The 22980-nt window shown below is 34.5% G+C and overlaps 1 protein-coding gene across 1 annotated transcript in view; it reads left to right on the top strand.

Annotated features, from left to right (window-relative positions):
• The window catches only part of LOC138695193 (uncharacterized), a 156177-nt gene extending 136965 nt beyond the window's left edge, over positions 1-19212 (top strand). Inside the window, exons 10-15 of the mRNA XM_069819651.1 lie at positions 1192-1336; positions 5164-5312; positions 12027-12146; positions 12415-12529; positions 14343-14634; positions 17134-19212. Of these exons, the coding sequence (XP_069675752.1) occupies positions 1192-1336; positions 5164-5312; positions 12027-12146; positions 12415-12529; positions 14343-14634; positions 17134-18889 (2577 nt within the window). The 3' untranslated portion in view covers positions 18890-19212. The remainder of the gene's footprint in view (positions 1-1191; positions 1337-5163; positions 5313-12026; positions 12147-12414; positions 12530-14342; positions 14635-17133) is intronic.
• The last annotated feature ends 3768 nt before the right edge of the window (positions 19213-22980 follow it).

Below are 22980 nucleotides of genomic sequence, written 5' to 3'. Positions count from 1 at the left end.
ATTCTGCTATGCCATCTGCATGAGTTTGGTAACTTGCATCATTTAACTCTGTAATTCAATTTATGCTTTACCCCTTTCTCTCTATCTGTTGGTATGCCACTGCATGTACAGAAAGAAGGCTCTGCAAAGTTTCAGTTCTAAGAAGCTAGACGCCAAGAGGTTGTAGTCATTAATTACATGATCAAAAAATTTAACATACAAAAACAATACAATTATTACAGTTTTAAAAAACACATTGAAAATCATGTTTAAATCATACAAGTTTCAGAAATTAAGACTAGGTTTTAACATGTCAGTTACAAGCACGTCCAACGTTATTAATTGCATGCTTTACAAAGCATGTTTTCAGAAATTTGGAATGTTGGATGGTAAAGTGTTTGGATGTCAGAGGCGATCATTTTCATGTTATATATGAAAGAGAACTGTTTTACTGTTTTATGAAGTTCAAAGTAGGCTTATATGTGTATAAATTTTCATTTCAAACTAAAAATATTACATCTTATTACGAAAAGTGTGAGTAAATCAATCTGCATAATACATATTATCATGCATGCAATATATTTTATTTTGTGATCATTTTCGCCATGTTATATGCATCAAATTAGGCCTATATAAAAGATACAATACTGCTTATTTTTATACTCATATCTATATACAAATACTGTATTTATTCACAAGAAGAAATTGTTATGAACACTTGCCACAGGAAATGTTTAATATTTCAAATGTAAGTATAAATAATTATTTAATTAAGGACACAATAAAAAGTGTCATACCAGTATTTACTTTTATTTTAGTCACATTTTCTTGAATGGCATTACTCATGTGCATCAGCAACATTTTTGTGGGAAATTTAAGTGAAAAGCAAATCAAGTTAAATTTAAAAGAATAAATTTCTCAAACCTATACCGTACTATTTTCCTATATTTAAAAATATACATTCTATATCTCCCATTTCATGATATTTAAATAATTAATACTAGGCCCTACTAAGATTATCTACAAAATTGTATTTATGACTATGATTTGTTATAGCAGTCCTTTCCAGTGTAGTGTTTTCATTTAATAAGTTAAATATCGAAAGAAGTTCAAAATAAATTGTGCACAATTAATAATTAATTTCTTTCAGACTATCTATATAAACTTTGTAGTTCTAAGGACTTTGTGTTTTGTTGACGTTTTCTCTGACAGGACAGTATTTCAGCAGTAATCGCTAAATATTCAAGCAACGGTTACATGGACATCCTTCAAGAGAAGTGGTATGGTGCTCTCCCTTGCTTCAAACTTGCTACAGACATGGCTCAGCCACGACCTCTAGGAGTAGCAGCTGTCGCAGGTCAGAGAGATTATTTGAATTTCATGTTTGAACCTCTGTTTGGTAAATCAGGGTAGGTAAAGTTTCGTTAATTTGAATAAGCTTACATTACAGAAGAGTAGAGTTAAGTTTATTTCCTATGTTAATGCTTTATGTATCGACATGCCATTCCAATTCCCTATATTTTAAGTAATATTATTTTTAAAATGACCGCTTTTGTTCGCAACCTCCACATTTGTTTAATTTTGACTACCGGTATATATATTTTTAGGCTTTTACAGCAGAATACTCAGAAATGTACATTTTTTATTAATTTTAACAAGTGAAATATATAATCTAGAGTTATTGTAACATTTTATTATCTGTATTACCAACACACATATACACACATCTCTGCCACACAAATGCACAAAAACAATAGTTAATGAATTACAGATTAACAGCTTCAAAAACAAACTTTACTCAACTTCAGATTTGGAAATATAATCTGTAAATGTATTTTGTAATTTCAAAGCAAAACACTTTTCTTTAATTGATACTGTGACGGAAGCGACTAATTATGGACGTGCTTTCTCACTGGCGGAACATTGAGCAATGAAATCATTACTGCAAGACAATTAAACATTGTTGGCAATGAAATTTTTATTAATACGGTATTATTTTTTATTGTTCCGGTTTAGCTGCAAAGTAGACAACCTACTTTCAGATGATCACGAATTAACTGTACTCTCAAACATACTGGTATTTATTTATTTATTTATTTATCTATCTATCTATCTATCTATCTATCTATCTATCTATCTATCTATCTATCTATCTATCTATCTATCTATCTATCTATCTATCTATCTATCTATCTATCTATCTATCTATCTATCTATCTATCTATCTATCTATCTATCTATCTATCTATCTATCTATCTATCTATCTATCTATCTATCTATCTATCTATCTATCTATCTATCTATCTATCTATCTATCTATCTATCTATCTATCTATCTATCTATCTATCTATCTATCTATCTATCTATCTATCTATCTATCTATCTATCTATCTATCTATCTATCTATCTATCTATCTATCTATCTATCTATCTATCTATCTATCTATCTATCTATCTATCTATCTATCTATCTATCTATCTATCTATCTATCTATCTATCTATCTATCTATCCATCCATCCATCCATCCATCCATCCATCCATCCATCCATCCATCCATCCATCCATCCATCCATCCATCCATCCATCCACCCACCCACCCACCCACCCACCCACCCACCCACCCACCCACCCACCCACCCACCCACCCACCCACCCACCCACCCACCCACCCACCCACCCACCCACCCACCCACCCACCCACCCACCCACCCACCCACCCACCCACCCACCCATCCATCCATCCATCCATCTATCTATCTATCTATCTATCTATCTATCTATCTATCTATCTATCTATCTATCTATCTATCTATTTATTTATTTATTTTCCAATGACAGGTACTGAGATTTACATCTTTGACCTAAACACAACTTTAATATAAAAAAATAAAATAAGAAAAATAAGACATAAAATGCAAAAGCAGAAGAATATGTCCTTCATTGTCTCAGTAAGTTCCTCGGCTCCCAGTATCAGTCACACTCTTTCACTTTGGTTAAGTTTGGACAGTGAAGTAAGTGGTCTCTGTTCATATCTTCTTGTAGATCACACAAGGTACATTTTGGGTCTGTAGTAAGCCAAAACGATGGAGGTGTTGAGCTAGACAGTCATGCCCAGTGGATAAGCGGAACTTATGCACTTATGAACAAAGTTCCGCTTATGCACTGGGCATATATATTTTTTCTTTTTAACATTTTTTTTTTCCCCCTTCGCCCTAGATTTTCCAATTGTCCCACTCGAAAGACACCACATCTTAGGAAATAGTTTTTTTTTTTTTTTGTATGCCTATTGGGGCTAAGAGTGATGAAGTTACAGGAGAATGGAGAAAGTTACACAATGCAGAACTGCACGCATTGTATTCTTCACCTGACATAATTAGGAACATTAAATTCAGATGTTTGAGATGGGCAAGGCATGTAGACATATGGGCGAATCCGGAAATATATATAGAGTGTTAGTTGGGAGGCCGGAGGGAAAAAGACTTTTAAGGAGGCCGAGACGTAGATGGGAGGATAATATTAATATGGATTTGAAACAGGTAGGATATGGTTGTAGAGACTGGATTAATCTTGCTGAGGATAGGGACCGATGACGGGCTTATGTGAGGGAGGCAATGAACCTCCGGGTTCCTTAAAAGCCATGAGTAAGTATGTCTATAGTACTTCCAAAAGATCAGCTGACAAGAGCTTCAAGTTGTCAGCAGTAAAAGGAGATGCTCGTGTTCATATTGCAAATTGGATCTTAAACTTTTCCTATTTCACTCCATCACTTTCAGACCAGTAAGAAGCTGAATTATTATGAGGACAAAAGCAGACATTTTGTATAGTGTGATACCTGATTGTTAGAGCCTAGAATATGTCTGCCAACTTTAATAACTATTTTCCCAAGCATTTGTGTACTATTCCTGCTCTTTTCTTATTTTATATCAATGTTTTATTAAATTTAAATTCTAAAATAATCCCCACATCCTACATGAATTAACCTCCATTTTGAGAATGAGCAGCATAGGATTGTAGCAATGTTTAGCATTTGATTTGCATTCAGAACGTGGTGGTTATCCAAGAAATTTAAACAAGAAACAACTTAGCTAATTTCAGTGAGAAAGTATAATTACAAATACAGTGGTTAGATTTGATTGCTTATTTCTTGTTGTATATCTTATAGTCCGTGCTTTGGAAAACTAAGTGCATTCAGAAAATAATTACCATTTGAATATATAAAAATTCGTAGCTCAATACATTGTTATTCATTTCTATTATGTATATATATATATATATATATATATTTTTTTTTTTATTTTTTTTTTTATTTAAAAATTATATTTAAATATAAAAAAAAAATATATATATATATATATCTTATAATATACTTCTCAGTGTAATCACTCCTCAGATTCAAGCACTTGTCATATCAAGGCACCAATTTTCACGTATCCTCATCATAGATGATTGCTGTCTGTATCATAAGTCGTTCTGAAATTTAGTCTCATCATTGTTCTCCAGCCTCTGTCCACCAATTTACACACAGGAAGATGCGAAAATCGCCAGGTCTGAACTGTATGGAGGCTGACCCACAAGTTGTCAATGTAATGAGTGAAACAGCTTAATGTACATTAAGAGGACATGCATTTACGTGATTATCCTTTCATAGGACTTACTGACCCACTTCCTCACCATCCCATAATATATTACTGATATGTTTCGTTCATAAACTTCACAAATCTGCTCATGAATACCGGTATCTGGTGAATAATCATCTCTTGCATTAAAATTTTTTATTACTAACCATATTTCACAATTGGCAGGCTGATCAATCATCTGAAACGTGATTGATGCATCCTAGCTCAACTCACAGTAAGCAAATCCTACCGAAATGACGCCTGTAGTTTTTACTTAAGTGGGACAGAGCATGACTCGGACATCTATATGCGAAATAAATAATTACTTTGTAAATGTGCCTCATACCAAAGACATCACTCATAAAATGATACCGGTACAAAAATGAAATATTGAAAAATAATACCGTAACTTAAAATATATTGTAGATACTCTGATTGGTATGAAAATTTTCATAAAGTAGTGAAAGTCAGAATATTTAGGGTATATTTACGAGATTACTTAAGTTACATTATTGGTAATGTTTTGAGTAAGGTAGAAACTGATGAGTTTTCTCTTGTTTACAGGTGTGTTTATACTTCTTGGATTAGGCATGGTACTAGGTTGTCTCATCCTAATCTTTGAACACTTGTTTTATCGGTATACTCTCCCTATACTTCGACATCAGCCCAAAGGAACTATCTGGAGAAGTAGAAATATCATGTTCTTCAGTCAAGTAAGTTCTGAAATAACTTTCTTTCATTAACCTTGTTGAAATAGTGACTGATAAATTGGGTCTCTTTAAGAGCACCTGGACGTGAAATAGACAAAAAAAATACCGTTTTATTTGTTATTTTTCTCTAATAGAGAATTTTGTCAGGAATCCGAATGTATACCCTATAGGCTAGAAATGAAGCTGTGTTTGAAAGTGTGGTTGAAGAAAGAATGATACTGAAACTGATCAGGAAGAGGAAAAGAAATTGGTTGAGTCACCGGCTGAGAAGAAACAATCTGCCAAAGGATGAACTGGAAGGAATGGTGAATGGGAGAAGAAGATACCAGTATCAGATGATAGACGACATTAATATATACGGATCGTATGTAGAGACAAAGAGGAAGGAAAAAAATAGGGAAGATTGGAGAATGCTGGGTTTGCAGTGATAGACCTGCCCTGGGCAGAAAACAATGAATAATGAATCCTATAATTTTCACATGTTAGAACCTTGTAATGGAATTTAAAGGACATTTTAAATATGGCAGGACTTGAGTCGCGCCCCCTTTAACTGTCTTTTTGAGTTAAGAGTTTTCAAATCAACATAACTCATCTGGTAGTTCTTATTTTTCAGTGTAATAAATTTTGTTTTGGTCCATGGTTACCGGTACTGGTACCTAATAATGCACGTGCTTTGTTTAATTTTACTTATAGTCTTTGAAAAAGGTAGCTTATTTGTTGAGAGTACTGATTGTTCTGCATTGTATATACTTTTGGTACAAGGAACACCTTTTAGTGTAAGAGAAAAATGTTTTGTTCCAAGGGTAATTTATTTTTAAAATACAATTTCTTCTGCACCGAGATGCAATCAATATGACTGTTGCTATAGTATGCAAACGAAACACTCCTAGAAACAAAAACCATCCTGAATTCCGCAGTAAGGAGGATTAGGTTAACTGGACCACTTTTTTCAAATTGGTCTCAAATTTTGCATATAATTAAACTTATTTACATTAAATTTCATGTAAAGTTTGAAAAGTGTTGTCCACACAATGTGGGGAGCAATGACTCCATAGTATTTACAATTTTTGTGAAATATGAAATAATTAACTCATTTCCAAAATGGCCAGTTAACCTAACTGGTGAAGTTAAGTAGACTGGATTGTGAAATCAATGGATATGAATTTATTATTACCTAACTTTAAAACAAATTGCAAGGACTCTAACACAACATTTTATGAAAAATACGAATACCGGTATATGATTGAAATATAACCTAGTCGTATTAATTTATCAAATATTTAGCTAAAAACCAGTTCTGGCAAAGGCTGCATTCATACAGGTCAAGATTGAAGTAAACCATGCCCTCAAACCAGCAGTGGCAATAAAGCCACTTTCATTGGTAATCTAAACTCGGATTGACAGCAAATATCACTTATAGAATGTCACTTGAACACAACTACAAAGCGATTCCTTCACAACTGCTACAAAGTTGCAGTTGCAACCAAACTCTTTTCTCACTCTATGAGTTTTAAAGCCTGTGTGATGAATCTTGTCTCACTATGAAAAGAGAGAGAAAGAAGATATGTCTTACTTTGTCTGTGTTGTTATGGCGATGGGAGAGTGGAGCGATGCCATCCATCCATCCAGTGGCGGAAGGGACTAGTTGTTACATTCTGTAGCACAAAATAAAATAACAAAATATCCCTCTTCGTACTCTGTAGTTCCGTCACTGAGCTTGTCTTTCAAGAAACTGAGTACCAGTAGCCTGTACAATAACAAGGTTTTGAAAAGGATCCTCAAAATTTACAACCCTTCTATAATCTCCATCCTCAGTTGAAGGGACTTGGTTTTATTGCTACTGAGACAAGATAACCAAAGCAGGTATAGCAATGATGAAGTCACAAACTTCAATTTTGAAGGAATCATCATCATCATCATCATCTTCTTCTTCTTCTTCTTCTTCTTCTTCTTCTTCTTCTTCTTCACAGTCTTCAATCCAAGAAGAGTCATAGTCACCTAACAACACCTGTTTACTTTCATTGGATGACTAGGCCTATAGCATGTCTTTTATACAGAAGAAATCATCCCACCAAGAGTTTTAAACTGGTCGGATTAGCAGGCCAATGACATATAGGGATTATTTGTATCTCCCTGCTACTACCTGTCATTAGACTGCTAATCCAACCAGTTTAAAACTTTTGTCAGGCCAATTCCCTGTGTGTAAAAAACATAGCTACCATAGTCCAGTTCCAGCCTAGCAGTTTTCCTATTTTGGCCTTTTTGATTCTATGGCATGGACTTCTTCTACCAGGCTGTCCTTGACAGATGAACTAGTAAGAATAAGATATTCCCCTTTCTTTCGGCCATGGCCATCTCTTTTTTGTGATCTACACTTTGGAAAAGACTGCAAGACTTCAGGAGACAGCAGCCTGGCCCTGAAGATGAAAACAGTAAGTTCTAAAACGTTGGGAACATTGTATTTGAACACACAGTTCAAATGCACAATGCCTACATTTCATTTCATTTAATTTATTGTATTCCATACGTCTTATATTAGTACATCTTGATTACATAACTTTTAACACTATATCACTTCGGAAAACGTATTGTGTGTCTTTCACAGAACAAATAATACTCTATAAAAACATCTCAACACACAAACAACACAAACAAACAAATACAACCACACAGGCATATACGAACTCAAATGTAACACCTGTAACAACTTCTACATAGGACAGACAGGCAGATCATTTCAAACACGTTACAAAGAACCCATCATAGCCATAACAAAATTACAAAACACTTCCACATATGCAGAACACATCACAAATGTTAACCACACAGTCCACACCTGTGGAGTAACGGTCAGCACGTCTGGCCGCGAAACCAGGTGGCCTGGGTTTGATTCCCAGTCGGGGCAAGTTACCTGGTTGAGGTTTTTTCCGGGGTTTTCCCTCAACCCAATACGAGCAAATGCTGGATAACTTTCGGTGCTGGACCCCGGACTCATTTCACCGACATTATCACTTCATTTCATTCAGACGCTAAATAACCTGAGATGTTGATACAGCGTCGTAAAACAACCCAATAAAAAAAAGCTAACCACGCCTACAGAGACATCAACACAGACATGGAAATTCTACACATCCAACCAAAAAGCTAGATACTAAACACACTAGAACAATACGAAATATACAGACATACAAAAACACATCCAAATGAAATTCTCAACACACAACTCAATTTCAGAACACACACTTTTTGACTCCACATTACACTACACAAACACACCCCACAGGAAACACAAACAAAAGGCGCCAAGGCAGATTGAAACATGTTAACGAGGTAATGTAAAAATTTAGCATGTGAAAGACACACAATACGTTTTCCGAACTTATATTAGTACTGAAGCTTTAAGATGTGGAACAAATAAAGAGTTACCTGTAGGCCCTACAATTGTTTGGCGAGATGGAGTGATGCCGAGGATTCGCCATAGATTACCTGGTATTTGCCTTACGGTTGAGGAAAACCTCTGAAAAAACCCAACAGGTAATCGACCAGGTGGGAATCTAACTCAAGCCCAAGCATAGCTCTGGATCAGCAGGCAAGCGAGTTTGCCGACTGAGCTACACTGGTGGCTCTACCGAAAATATAAGTACATAGCAAGCAAATGATTCAGTTTACAAACCTAAACAATTATTCAACAGTTGAGCTCTAAAAAAATATAATACATAGCAAATAAATTAATTCAATTTAAAAACGTAAACAATTCAATCTGGTGAGGTAAACAAAAGTAGATAATACATATCGATATCATACAGATTAATTCAATTTGCAAGCATAAACAATTGAAGGGGTGAGAACGATATATTCCTAAGCCACACAGACAAAATTTTACAGGGGTGCATATTGAAGGTTTAGAGTCCAGTGCTATAAGGTGCACTATCATAATTTTCTTCGACATACTTACGTCATTTGTTGAATAATTTTTATAATATTTTACTAGTAGCTTTCCCATATGTGTAAGAAATGAACTCGCACAAAAAAAGAATTTTGTTAAAATGTGGCCTTGGACTATCTCATTCTCACCCCTTCAATTCATCAGTTGAGCTATACAATAATGTACATATCAACTTACAAGCATATATACAATTCATCACTTGAGCTATATAAAAATATGCAGTGCATAGTAACCAGATAAATTCGATTTACAGCCATATTTTAGTTGAACTATACAAAATTGTACAATATATAGCAAGTATATTAATTCAATTTACAAGTATAAACAATTCATCAGTTGTGTAGAAGATATGAATATAGAAATTTGGTTACATCTTAACCCAAATCAGTATAAAATCAAAATGTTCATTTTAATTTGTGTTTGTTTCCTGATTTTTATATGTTTTATGAAGTCAACTACTTTTAAGTAGTAGTCAGCATGCCTGACTGTGAAACTAGCGCGTCTGAGATCGAATCCTGGTTGGAATCCTGGGTTCATTTTGCCATCATTATCACCTTCATCTTCATCCATCCTACGTAAAGATTAATTTTTTGGTCCTACAGAATACATCTGTTATGGTAACTATTAATATTAGAGGAGAAAAATTCGCTCCGGTGCCAGGGATCGAACCCGGGTCTTTGGTTCTAAGTACGAAGCGCTCTAACCATTGAGCTACGCCGAAGTTCAATCCACAGCACTGGATCGAATCCCTCTCCTCCAGTGTTTTTCCCTTTGTGGCAGTTGACTTAATATAAATGTCAACATACATGTCGAACTTGGGAGTCAAGCCACAAAGGGAAAAACACTGGAGGAGAGGGATTCGATCTGATGCTGTGGATTGAACTTCGGCGTAGTTCAATGGTTACAGTGCTTGGTACGTAGAACCAAGAACCTGGGTTCGATCCCCGGCGCCAGAGCGAATTTTTCTCCTCTAATATCAATTCATCCATTCTGCCTACTTCTATACTCATATGTCTTTCTATTATACAGAGCTGACATAATCCAATCTAATGAGTGTCCCAGCCTCAGTACATGGTTTTTTTATCTTAATTGTCAAAAAGTAGGCAAAGGTGCAAATGGCTTCACGTCAATATTTTTTTTACAAATATTGTTTTAGGATTTTTGATAATGGAAGTAGTTCTTTTATGTTCTTAAAGCACAATATTAATCTTTCATAATATTGTATTAGAAAAATATGCTTTAATAAAAGTTCATAAACTAGCATAAACTATAAAAACTAAACTTAAAAAGAATTTATATTTTTAATTCGTTGTTGTAAATGATTAGGCACAATTGAAACTGGGGTAAAACATTTTCTCTTGTTTCTCAGGATATTATGTCACTCTCTTCAGTGATGGTAGGACACAGTTTCGAGCTCTCACTTACCCTGTGAAGTACACTCAGATGAGAAGATCACGATATGATATCACTTCACTGTAATCCAATGAAGTAGTCATGATACCAGATGTTTTTATTGATCTTGAGTTGTTCTTAAAATTTGTTTAGATATTTTGTACTTGAATGTTTTGAGGATCATAGTGTCCTAAATTTGAAATCAGTGGATGGATGTTTTCTCTAATTTGAAGGTAAACAGTAAGTTACTGGCTTTCTGTTGAATCTTTTTGTGATTCTCAGCAGATTCTGTCAGGCAGAGCTAATTTCCTTCCACAACACAAGATGTCACAACGTCATAATTCATTGTTTGCACTAGTCTTCACCGAGTTTCTCTATGAAATACACATGTCTTTCATCTTTGCAAATTCAAGGTTACCTAGAAGAACCTTCCCTAATCTAGAAGCACAGGCTACGCTTGTAGCATTTTCATGTCATCATTAACTTCTTCTTTTTCTTTATGGATTAGGCCAATTCTGGCCTGTTCCGTCATTTTGGAAAACCTGAAACTACTATGTCCATCAGAATTGTGGTTCCCTACATCTCTTTCTCATTTTGGGTGGTATAAAAGGATCTTCTTTGTTATCTGAACATCTTCTAACCTGTTTATGTATTCTTTGTAGTCATAACTGTAATGGATGATTACTTTATGACTTAAACTGATGATATTTAGTTTCTTTCTCATTTTTGTATTTGTCATCTGGTCCTTTCTTTTGTAGCATAAGTTATTACTTTTTTTTTTAAATCTCATCTGTGTTGTGTCAATGTTTGTTTTTGTTATTTTTTATAATTAAAGTCCAAATTTCTGAACTATAAATAAATATGAGTATTGCCATAGCTTTATAAAACTTTATTGTATTTCTTTAGCTGTTGGTTCACAATTTTGTGCAACAATGGAATATGTACGGCCTGAGTGTTCGAATCCTTTTCAGCATGTAAAACAATGCCAAAGCAACACAATATACAAATATATTGCTTTAATTTAAATATAGCTGACTTAACAGTTATGTTACTTATGAAAAGATTCACATTTTAGTATTGCAGAATATATTTTCAAAATGTCCGTTTACTGAATTCGAGAAAATTTTCATTTTTCTTATTTATTTCAAAATACATACCAGTTTAGCCCTTTCAGATCGAAATTATCATTTAACCAATTTATATTTCATGGGAATCAAATATTTGACTCCAGGTAACGTGAAACGGAAAATTGCGTTGATATTCTAGAATTAAGAACCGAGGAAAATAATGAGCTAAAACCTGGAAGTCCGATTCCTACTTTCCACGAATAATTTCTAGCACATTTTGTTATTGTAATAGTTGGAATTGTTTTGTTTCAGAAATTATATCGGTTTATCAACTGTGTTGAGCTGGTATCGCCTCATCATGCTGCAAGAGAATTGGTGCACACAATTAGGCAGGGTCAGATAACAAGCCTTTTCCAGAAAAGTGTAAAGAGGGTACGTAAAGTATTCACTATTCACTTCTATGCAGCAAGATAAACAGTTCTCCAAAAAAGGATGTGCATGTTCTTATAAAAAGATAATTATAAAATTAAATGTAAGAGCTCACCCATCTAAATATTTATACATTTAATGGAAATAAATATAAAATATAAAACAAATAATAAACTGTATTAATTAAATTAATGTTACTTGGCATATTCCATGAAATGTATTTTAAATCACATTATAATATCAGTCTGTGATATGGTACCCATTGTTTCAGAAGGAACATGAACAACGTCGCAGAAGGAAAAGTAAAGCGCAGTTTTTCGAGATGATTCAGGAAATCCGGAGGTATGCTGTTTTCACTGAATTTATAAGAATGTTATTTCCAGAAGGTATGTTACATAAAATTAATTCCCTATTTTTGCATAGTCTATCTAGACAATTACAGCGATGGCATATAAAAAAAAAAATATATGTGCTACTATTTAGCATTAAGTCTAATACCGGTACATTCTGAATTATTCTAGATGTCACCTTAAAATCCGTATTTGATTCCATGTATTCCTTACGTCATTGTATATACAAAAAACAAAATCGAGCTCGAATATAATACGACGTGAAGTATTCAGATATTCTATATCAGGTGTGTCAAACTCGAGGCCCACGACCAGCATGTGGCCTCTGACTCATATCTATGCAGTCCCAACTTATTATAGGAAAACACTCAGGGTGTTCGTAAATTAAACGTGAAAATGGCGCGTAGTGTAGCGATTTTGAATTACGAGTTGTTTCGTGACAGAAGAGTTGTCAGATATCCAGAAGAAAACATTAATCTGTGTTATTGTTGTTTTTTATTATTAGCAAACATAGGCCTATGTTGTTTAGTCAGCTGTCCGAAGACAGGTTTGAACTTCATAAGTGATACCAATAAGGCATCACTCATGAGGCAACTAAGTCAGGAGATAATTGATTAGGGTGGTTAGTTCCTTTCCCCCTCCAATGCATACATCGCTGGCTAGTTACATATTACACTATTTAGACTTCAGATGTATACAAGCAATTGTTTTTCCTCTATATGTATTTCTATAAATAAATATTGCTAATACATTACAGATAACATTACAGGAGTATTTCTTTTCTTTGTAGCCCACATGATCTTACACCCAGATTATTTGGCCCAGTCGGGATTTTGAGTTTGACATGCCTGTCTTGTGTGGAAAAATACAAATAATTATAATCACTAATAAACGTTATTGAACAAGTAATAACTGCTTCAGTGTGTTAATATTATAAACTCTGATAGTAAATCACCTGACTGACTAATTTCGACGTGGTTTGCGTCATTCTCTGAATTTATAATATTAACATAATGAAGCAGTTATTACTTGAATAATTTCGAGGGAAAAATTGTTCCGGGGCCGGGCATCGAACCCGGGACCTTTGGTTAAATGTACCAATACTCTACCAACTGAGCTAACCTGGAACTCTACCAGATACAAATCCAGTTTTTCCCTCTATATCCACAGACTTCAAAGTGGGCTGACAACCATCAAGCAACCAACATTGAGTGCACACTAACTCTGTGTGACATAAATTGTGGTTTTCTGTTCTCGAACAGTGACGTGTATTATGCAAATCAAGCTTTCAGGTATAATCCACACTTTGAGGTCTGTGGATATAGAGGGAAAAATTGGTTCGGTGTCTGGTAAAGTTCCCGGGTAGCTCAGTTGATAGAGCATTGGTATGTTTAACCAAAGGTTAAATTATTCAAATCAACTTTACAGGGAGTTATACCTGAAAGCTTGATTTGCAGTTATTACTTGTTCAGTAACGTTTATCCGTGATTATATAAGTATTAAAAGAATGTATCCAAGAATGAAAATATATATAGGGTGAATCTTCTCATCCTGCGGATTGGTAACTAGGCAAACCTGCATTTTACGGACAATGCGAAATGCAGGTACTCACATCGCATTCACCAGCCCATCCGATCAGAATTCGATGTTGACCTGTGTTAATGTGCTGTGATAGCGCAATGGTTAACATGCTGGATTGTCCTGGTGCAGGTTCGGATTCAAATCACAGCTCTGGATAAATACTTTTTTTTCATAATCTACCTGTGTTTCGAGAAAGTTCTAGAAAAGCATGTTTTCTGTCCGAATGCGTAGAACATTCTAGACATTGAATTTGCCTGTAAATAGGTAGTTCCAGCCACTCGTGCTCAGAGTGGCAAGATATTTACCAATAGAGAGTGTCTGGACATGCATTTAGTATACATGGAGGCACAGCAGAATGCAACACAGGCACGTCATGTATACCAACAGAGGTTTCCAGAGAGACGAATTCCTACAGATTACATGATTGTACGAGTTGCGAACCTCCTTCTAGAGACAGGAACGGTACACAAGACACCTCATCCACAAAGAGATCACCAAGCAATGACGGATCATGTGACTGACTACGTCATTCAGCATTATGGTACGAAGGATATTCACAGGCATTTCAATATCAGCCAATCTTCCACGTGGAGAATACTACATAATGCAAAGTTTCATCCAGGAGCTATTGATGGCGGATCATGAACGGAGAGTGGCGTTTGCTAGGTGGGTCATATGACAAACTCATCAAGATCCGAACTTTTTAGCAATTTTGTTAATCACAAATAAAACAGTATTCCACAACATAGGCCAAGTAAATCGCCACAACACTGTAAACCCACATTGGATGCGAGAGGCGGCCTTCCAGATCTGATGGGGCTTCAACGTTTGAGCTCGTATACTTGGTGACCATCTAATAGGACCATTTTTTTATGGCCAACTCACTGGAGCTCGCTACGTTCACTTTCTACAACACGAGCTGCCCATTCTACTGGCTGAGGAACCATTACAGACCCGAATAACTATGTGGTACCAACAAGATGGTGCACCACCTCATTCGGCCCATCGCATAACAGATCATCTAAATGACATCTATCCAGAGCAGAGGAGTGGATCAGATGGTATTGACCAATAGACCGGGCAGCACGCTCACCTGATCTAACCCCCTTCTTCTTCTTTGGCTACCTTAAAAATATCGTGTACCAGGAGCGGCCAATGACTCCTCAACAGCTCAGGGTACGCATCATCTTAGCTTGCCGTGACATCATCGGCCATGTTGCAACGGGTTAGGCTGGCGATGATGGTTAGACTCCGAACATGCATCTGCCAGCAGGGTGGCCAGTTCGAACATCTATTACAACTATATGGAGGAAACAGGTAAACTTAAGTAAGAGTTTATCTGTGTGATATTCCAGTAGGATGCCTTATGTTTGTCATATCTAGTGTGATTATATGTCTTCATGGCTGCATTTGTAGAGCCTCGGAAATGTTTCTTATTTTTCTTCTGTATATCAGAATATCTACAAAGAGTAAAATATCATTTAATGCTATGTTTGTCATTTCTCATTAATGCAATGTTATTTGCATTTATTTCTTATGATCAATAAAACAGATTCTAATAACAATTTGTGATTTAATTGAAATTTACATAATTAAACTAATTACATTAAAACATGTAGCAGAAGAACTATCATTAATCTCTTCCATGCCAAATTATCCGTTAAATTACCCTAAATAAAAACTACATGGGTGTCAGTTCTTGAATGTAAAACCTTCACCGCTAAAGGCCAGCGCATACATACCTGCACTAGTGAAACACCAGGTCATGTCATGCCGAGCGGTACGTAGCAGTCAATTCGGCCGGAAGTTATATGACGCAGGGGACTGTGTTTATGGTATAGTCTGTAAAATGCCGGTACTGCACAATTTCTCAATCCGCAGGATGAAAAGATTCACCTGGTATATTATTATAATACAATTTATACATGTATGGCTAATATTTTGAATCTGATTTATGTACATATGTATTAAGATCTACCAAGCGTGATAATCCTGGAGACCGAGTGCCTTGGGAGGTCTGGGGTTCGATCTCCCGAGACCGGCAATCCTGGCTGAAATTTTTATGGTCTTTCTCAGTCATACCAGACAAACACCTTAATATATGGGCCACGACAGCAAAGTTTTCTATTTAAATTTGTTAAATATTTAGATTTGTAGGTAGGTATTGATAGGTGTTTAGATTTGTAGCGTATTTTTATTCTTAGATGTATTTATTTGTTTACTTTATTTTTTTCTTTTTCGTTTATTTATCTTTTTTATTTTGTATATCTTTTTTGTTATCTATAACTGTTACTAGATGAAAACCCATTCGTAGTTAATAAATATTAATACAGATAATTTAAAAATGTTATAGAAACGAAAAAAAAAAGCTATTAAGTGTAAACCTGTTTTAAAGTTCTCAGTTCCAGTTTTTAACAACATCCTCTTCTGATTATTATCACTCTCAGTCGTCTTCTTCTTTTTATCTTTGCCATCATCTTAACTGAAACTCAATCCTCTTCAGACTGGTAACTCTCCCTCAGAATTCCATCCTCTCTGTAATCCATGTTATTAGAAACACACATTTTTTTAAGTCCTTCATAATTGACTCATTCTTAATTCTATTCCATGCTGTAATAATGCATTTGGACCAACACCTGCATACCGGTACTTGTTTATTACTATTATTATTATTATTATTATTATTATTATTATTATTATTATTATTATTATTATTATTATTATTATTATCTAAAAGAAAATCTTTTTTGAGTGTTTTGTTACATTGAATTGAATAATTTTCTATTTATTTCCTTTATTATTATCACGTAAAAAGTGGCATCACACTGCAAAGAGTTAGGTTTTATAATGAGTAATAAGCGTTTTCATTGTTATAATATTTCATAGCCTTGATAATATTCGTGGTTGTTAGATCCGAAATTACATTTGCATTTAAAAATTTCCTTGCTTGGAGGTGGGTGAGAACAAAAACTTACTAGGCATATAGCAGGAATCTGAAATTTGTTACAGTTATGAAGATTGCTTTAATAAAACTTCATCTAAGATCTAATATTTTACAGAGTTCAACAAGAGGAGCGTGACCAAACGGCTCTCCAGGAGGAAGGTCCTGACACAGAGCCACAACCATCAGCTGCTCTTCTGAAACCAGATCGCAGGTCCAGCAGAAATATCTTGAGTCCATTAATAGGATTGAAAAGTCCCACTCAAAAGACTTCTCCGAGAAAAATAGGGAAAGCAAGAAGCCCACGAGCACTAGAAGCTAGGAAGTTCTATAAAGATATATTTAGTCCAGGTGGCAGTAGGAAGTCCAAGTCCAATAGCCCCAACAGCCGCAGGAGGTTCAGCTCCGACATGATCTTCAGTCCATTAAGATCGAGGTTAGAATGTCCTTCAAATGCCGTGGGAAGACGTCTCAGTAAAGATTCCGGTGGCTGTAGCAGTCCGCCTGATATAAATTCTAGAAGATTTAGCAATCTGGATGTGAGTGCAAAGCAAGATAAATTAAGTACTTTAGATCTGAGATTCCAGCAAGGAAGATCGCATCTCGATGTAAGGTTGCCAGAAGCACGTGCTAGTGGTTCTAATTTAAATACTATTCCAAGATTGGGAAGTTCTAGCAACACAAATGTAAGTTCCTCGAAAAAGCATGAGATAGGTGTACGTCGATTAGAGGTAAGTTCTGTTCAGGAAAGATTAAATACAATTGGTTTTAGGTTAGGAAGCTTAAGCAGTACAGATGTCAGTTCTGGGTCTCGGAGACTATCTAGATCTCGCTCAAGGAGTCCGATTCCTTCTATGATAAATTTAAATTTTCCTAGTCCCTCAGAGGGGATATCTAATGTTTCTACAATTCCAAAATACAGAGACAGAGTGCGTTCAGATACAAATGCTAAGGAAGCTGTGCAAAGCAGGCCTAGGTTAAGAACACCCAGTCCAACCGAAATCCAGGTCGATGTGATCCAGCATAACGATCTCAATTCTACCTCTGGGAGGAGCCGTAGTCTCGAAAACAGTAGAGGTGTCTCGCAAGAAGACGAAATAAAGCCAGCACCTGAACATGAAGGAACGATTGTGCATCACCAGAAACTAAAACGATCTGATTTTACATTGCCGTACGAGTCTATAATTGAAGTGAACGTCACCTGTTGTGATTCAACTCCCGAGAAGACTTCAGATCACTCCGTGAATATTAAGACAGCTCCAAGGAGCCGTGAGCCAGTATCTTCACAAGAACAAATAAACGTTTCAGGGTCTTCTCCCAGTCCGTACAGTTCTTTAAAACGACAACAATTCAGGCGACGACAAAGTCATCAACCACGTTTAGAAACTGTATACACTCCACAGCATCAGATAGTATCACCAACATCTTCCTCCCAGTCTTCAACCAAAGAATTTCTCGTCCCAGTGCAAAGACACGAGAATTCTTCATCATCATCCTCATCTAGGAGTCCAGTGAGAAGAAGACACCAAAGTCATCCCGTTAGATCAGATTTACCTTCGCAAGATCAATCCTCTCTAGCAACTTCATCATCAATTCCCGACGTATCATCAGCTATAAGTCCCAATCGCCAGCGACACAACAGACATCATCGCCGCCGCAGAGAATCATCGCACGAATGTGACGAAGTATTCGATGACATTCCTCCTCCACCACCTCCGCCATTTTGCCAACCACGAAATGGTAGTAATGGCGAATCTCCATTGGACCGTTTAAATAAAGAAGAACTTGTAGCTCTATGGCGCAGTTCAGAATCTGAACTCAGAAGCCATTTATTAAGGGCCATTCGGGCTAAAGAAGTAACAGATCCTCCCTGAAGAAAAGCCTTAAAGGAGTGATAATTTGTCTCTAGTTGGATGAATGAAATGGAGGGTTGTGTCCCCCTTTATATGCCAACATCCCTGACAGGGAAGTGACATTCCCAAGCAGGTATATAGTTTAAAAAAGCGAATTTTTCATTAAACTGTCCGCAGATGACTGAAGAGGGACAGCAATAAATGTTTACTTCCGCGTAGGGAAGTGTTTTGTAAAGTAAATCTGTGTTTTGTACCAGAGCCTGTGAAAGCATGAGAAGTGATGGATTTTCTTCACTTTTACTGCTGCATTTGGTGCTATACCTTTAAAGTAGACTGTGAAAACCTACAGTAAGTGTGTAAACAAACGAAAAACATATATTTATCTCAAGAAGGAAGTAGATTTCTTTGAATTTATTCAATTATAATTGCATGTTTCGAAATTTTAGTGCATGTTTGTCCCCACATCTCATGTTTTCAAGGGTTCATGTCATAGACACTGTAGTGATAACTAAAATAATCCCAAAGAAACCTCTACAATATTTGGGTATACACATATATATCATTTAAATATATCAATTGTTCCTTTTTTGTTTGGCAGAGAAATAGATTAAAAAGAAAATATATAAGTTAAAAGATAGAGATAATTGATAGCTAATTTTAGTAAATTCCATTATAATATAGCATTTAGAAATTAAAAATTAAGTACTGTTTGTAGAGGAATTTATTTAAATAGGCCCAAGAGTGAGATGCTGTAATTTATTGCATGATAAATTTGGGCCATTAGGATACAATGTATGTCCAATTAAAAAAAAAAGTACTCAACACCAGTAAAGAAAAGTTATGTAAGACTGCCATAATAATTATTCCCTAAAATGAATATAAATTTGATGTGAGGTAAGTGATGGTTTCTGCCTAAAGAAGGTGGACTATATTTCCAAAAAAATTAAATTAATAAAAATCTACATGGTACTTGGACACCAAAGATGATCTTGGCAATTTACTGGGTCTTCCACTCATGCATGTTGCATGCGAAAATATTTGCAACAGTTGTGAGTATTGTAAATATTGTATGTTTATTTTGTACAAGAGGTAAAACATCCGTGTAATTGTGTGAAATTACGTAACAACATTATAACCTCTTCCTTTTGTGTGTATTATCTTTTCTGCGTTAGGCTTTTGATATCTGCAACAAAATAAGAAAACATATACCTAGCATTACTTCAATAACATAACCTTTGCTACTGTTTTTTTTTTCTTTCGCAGTTTCATTTTGTCTTTTGGTAGACCTACTATTAGTATCAAAAACATTAACTGTTAGAAAAATCATGATCTTAATAGTATTTTACATAACTGTAGTAACACCTAGTTCATAGTTTTCTTATACCCACGCATCTATAATTAATTATAAATTTAAATAAATTATTGTTATAACTGCACATAGTACATCCCGAAGCATGTAACTAAAAAATATACCTGCAGTCTTTCAACACATTGATTAGAAATATGTATAGCATGGATTCCTTGGTACTATAACTTTTCACCATAGATGATGCAAGATGACTGCAATTGTTGCATCATAATCCGATTTTGCTTCTAAAGCAAACCCTTATTTTCATCTCATAATTGGAGAATATCTTTGAATGCAGAAAATAAATATTAAAATGTAAAACAAAGTATGATAACGGCAGAAAAAATTCTCTGTAAATCATGTAAAGATAACATATAAAATTATTTTTTTATGTTTTTCTGAATTTGCTTCCTTTAAAATACATCATAGTGTTATTATAATTCTAATGGTATAATACTGAGTATGAACTTCATCCGTAAGTTATGGTAATAGCATTCAAATAAATTTTTATGACAAAGTCTAGCAATAAAAAGTGTGACTTATTTACTATCAAACTTTTAGGAATAACGGAAAGGTGTATATTTTTTGTCTAAAAGTTTCAAAAGGTTAATATATAATTTTGGTTTACACCATCAGCATATTTATTAAATTACTTTCATATTAAAAAAAGAGTTAATCGAAATGTTTCAAAATTAATTTTGGACATTTTAACTCTCGTCTATAGTGATGATCTGTCTGCAAATAAAATGTAAATTGGTCAATTTTACCTAACACAGGCCGAGTTGCAAAACATTATCCATTAATCGGCATAATATTCTAGAGCATTGTGTGGGATTTCCTGCAAAATTTTGTCGATGAAGTTTACATGATGAAATAATATGTTTGACATAAAAATCCAAATGTTGAAGATTACCAACATAGGTACATTTTACAACACTCTTTGCATTTCTTATCCTTGATGTGATTGCCAATGGAGGGAAAGAAGCTTAAGCCAGGAATACATTTCCTCAAATCCTGTGGAATTTTTTAAGAATTTTCCTTTTTATTGAAAATTTAAAAGGATACAAACTCTTTTAGTGTTAATTATCTGAAATTTATAACTTTTGATATGTTATTTATTATTTCTCGATTTTAATTCCCCTGATGTAACATGTCAGAAATTTGTGTTGCTTTTCGGAATTAAAGACAGATATGCCGAAATATTTAAGGAAAAGTAATGTTCAAACATAGAATTGAAATAGTGCATGCAATGATTTAAAAATTAAATTATAACCAAAAATGAACCACTGTTAGATCAACGCTTCATTAGGTAAGCCAGTAATTTCAAGTTTTTATGAAGGATATTGTTTTTTCCAAATTTACTAAAGATCCATTTGCGGTACTGGTACCTATTAATTTATTTAAATATTTCCTCAGATTTCTTCTTCTTAATTATTACTCCATGTAATTCTAAGTTGCATATAAATTTTTAATGAAATATGACATTTTTGTTAGCATTAGATGTTACACAAATAAAATGACAAATTCAAATTTTTACTTTTTTTTTATAGCAATTTGCCTTTATCATATGGCCTTGAAATTATAAATACCTGTGAATGAAATATATGAGAAATTGCGCTTGAAGTTAGCTCCAAAGTCAAGTGACCTTTCTTACTATAATATAGTCCGATATAAAATACAAAAAAATATATATGCTTTAAAAATAATACTAATTCAAATTATTTACTACTGGTAACATACAGTCAGATTACCAGTATGTACCTTTCAAAATTTAAAAACTATCATTTTAAATTGTTATTAAGTTATTATGAAATCAAAAAGAAATTATAGTTACATTTTTGGTAATGTAGTTTAGGTTTTCCTTTCTTGTAACATATACATGTTATGTCTTAATAGTAAGCTGTACTGGGCTTATTTACTTTTTTCTTTAGGATAATTTTTTTTAATTTTTATCCATTAGCATTTATAGTTTACCAATAAATTTTTCTCCTCTATTATTGACTTATAATTTCATTGGAATGACGTTCGAATTGAGGTTTTATAAACCACTGTATCTACAGTATAAACAACTTCTATAATAAATTATTATACATCTTGATTACACAACTTTTAACACTGTATCACTTCGGAATATGTATTATATTACTTTCTTGTGTTAAATTCTATCGTACCTGGTTTACATGTTTCGACCTATTATGGTCATCCTCATCACAAACACAATAATAAAAGTAGACAAAAAACACACATTCAAAGTATACAGAAAACCCACAACAACAACAACAACAATACACATACACAACACATCCAACCACCCAACACAATACAAACAAGCTGCATTCCGAACAATGGTACACAAACTACTCAATATACCAATGAACCAACAGGATTACAACAAAGAGCTAAACACAATCAAATACATAGCACAAGAAAACGGATACAACCCTAACATAATAGACAACATAATACGTAAGACAAAACATAATGACAAAAACATAAGAATACAACACAAGCACAAGAACACAAAAATACATCACACTAACATATGAAAACAAAAACACACACAAGATTGCAACCTCATTAAAGAAATTGAATTACAACATCGCATTCAGAACAAATACAGTAACACTCTACAAAAACATCTCAACACACAAACAAACAAACAAACAAATACAACCACACAGGCATATACAGGTACAAACTCAAATGTAACACTTGCAACAACTTCTACATAGGACAGACAGGCAGATCATTTCAAACACGTTAC

The sequence above is a fragment of the Periplaneta americana genome, chromosome 2 (assembly GCF_040183065.1).
Source record: "Periplaneta americana isolate PAMFEO1 chromosome 2, P.americana_PAMFEO1_priV1, whole genome shotgun sequence".
Classification (NCBI taxonomy): Eukaryota; Metazoa; Arthropoda; class Insecta; order Blattodea; family Blattidae; genus Periplaneta; species Periplaneta americana.
The sequence above is the reverse complement of the archived record's forward strand: the minus strand, read 5'-3'. Positions and strand labels throughout refer to the sequence as shown.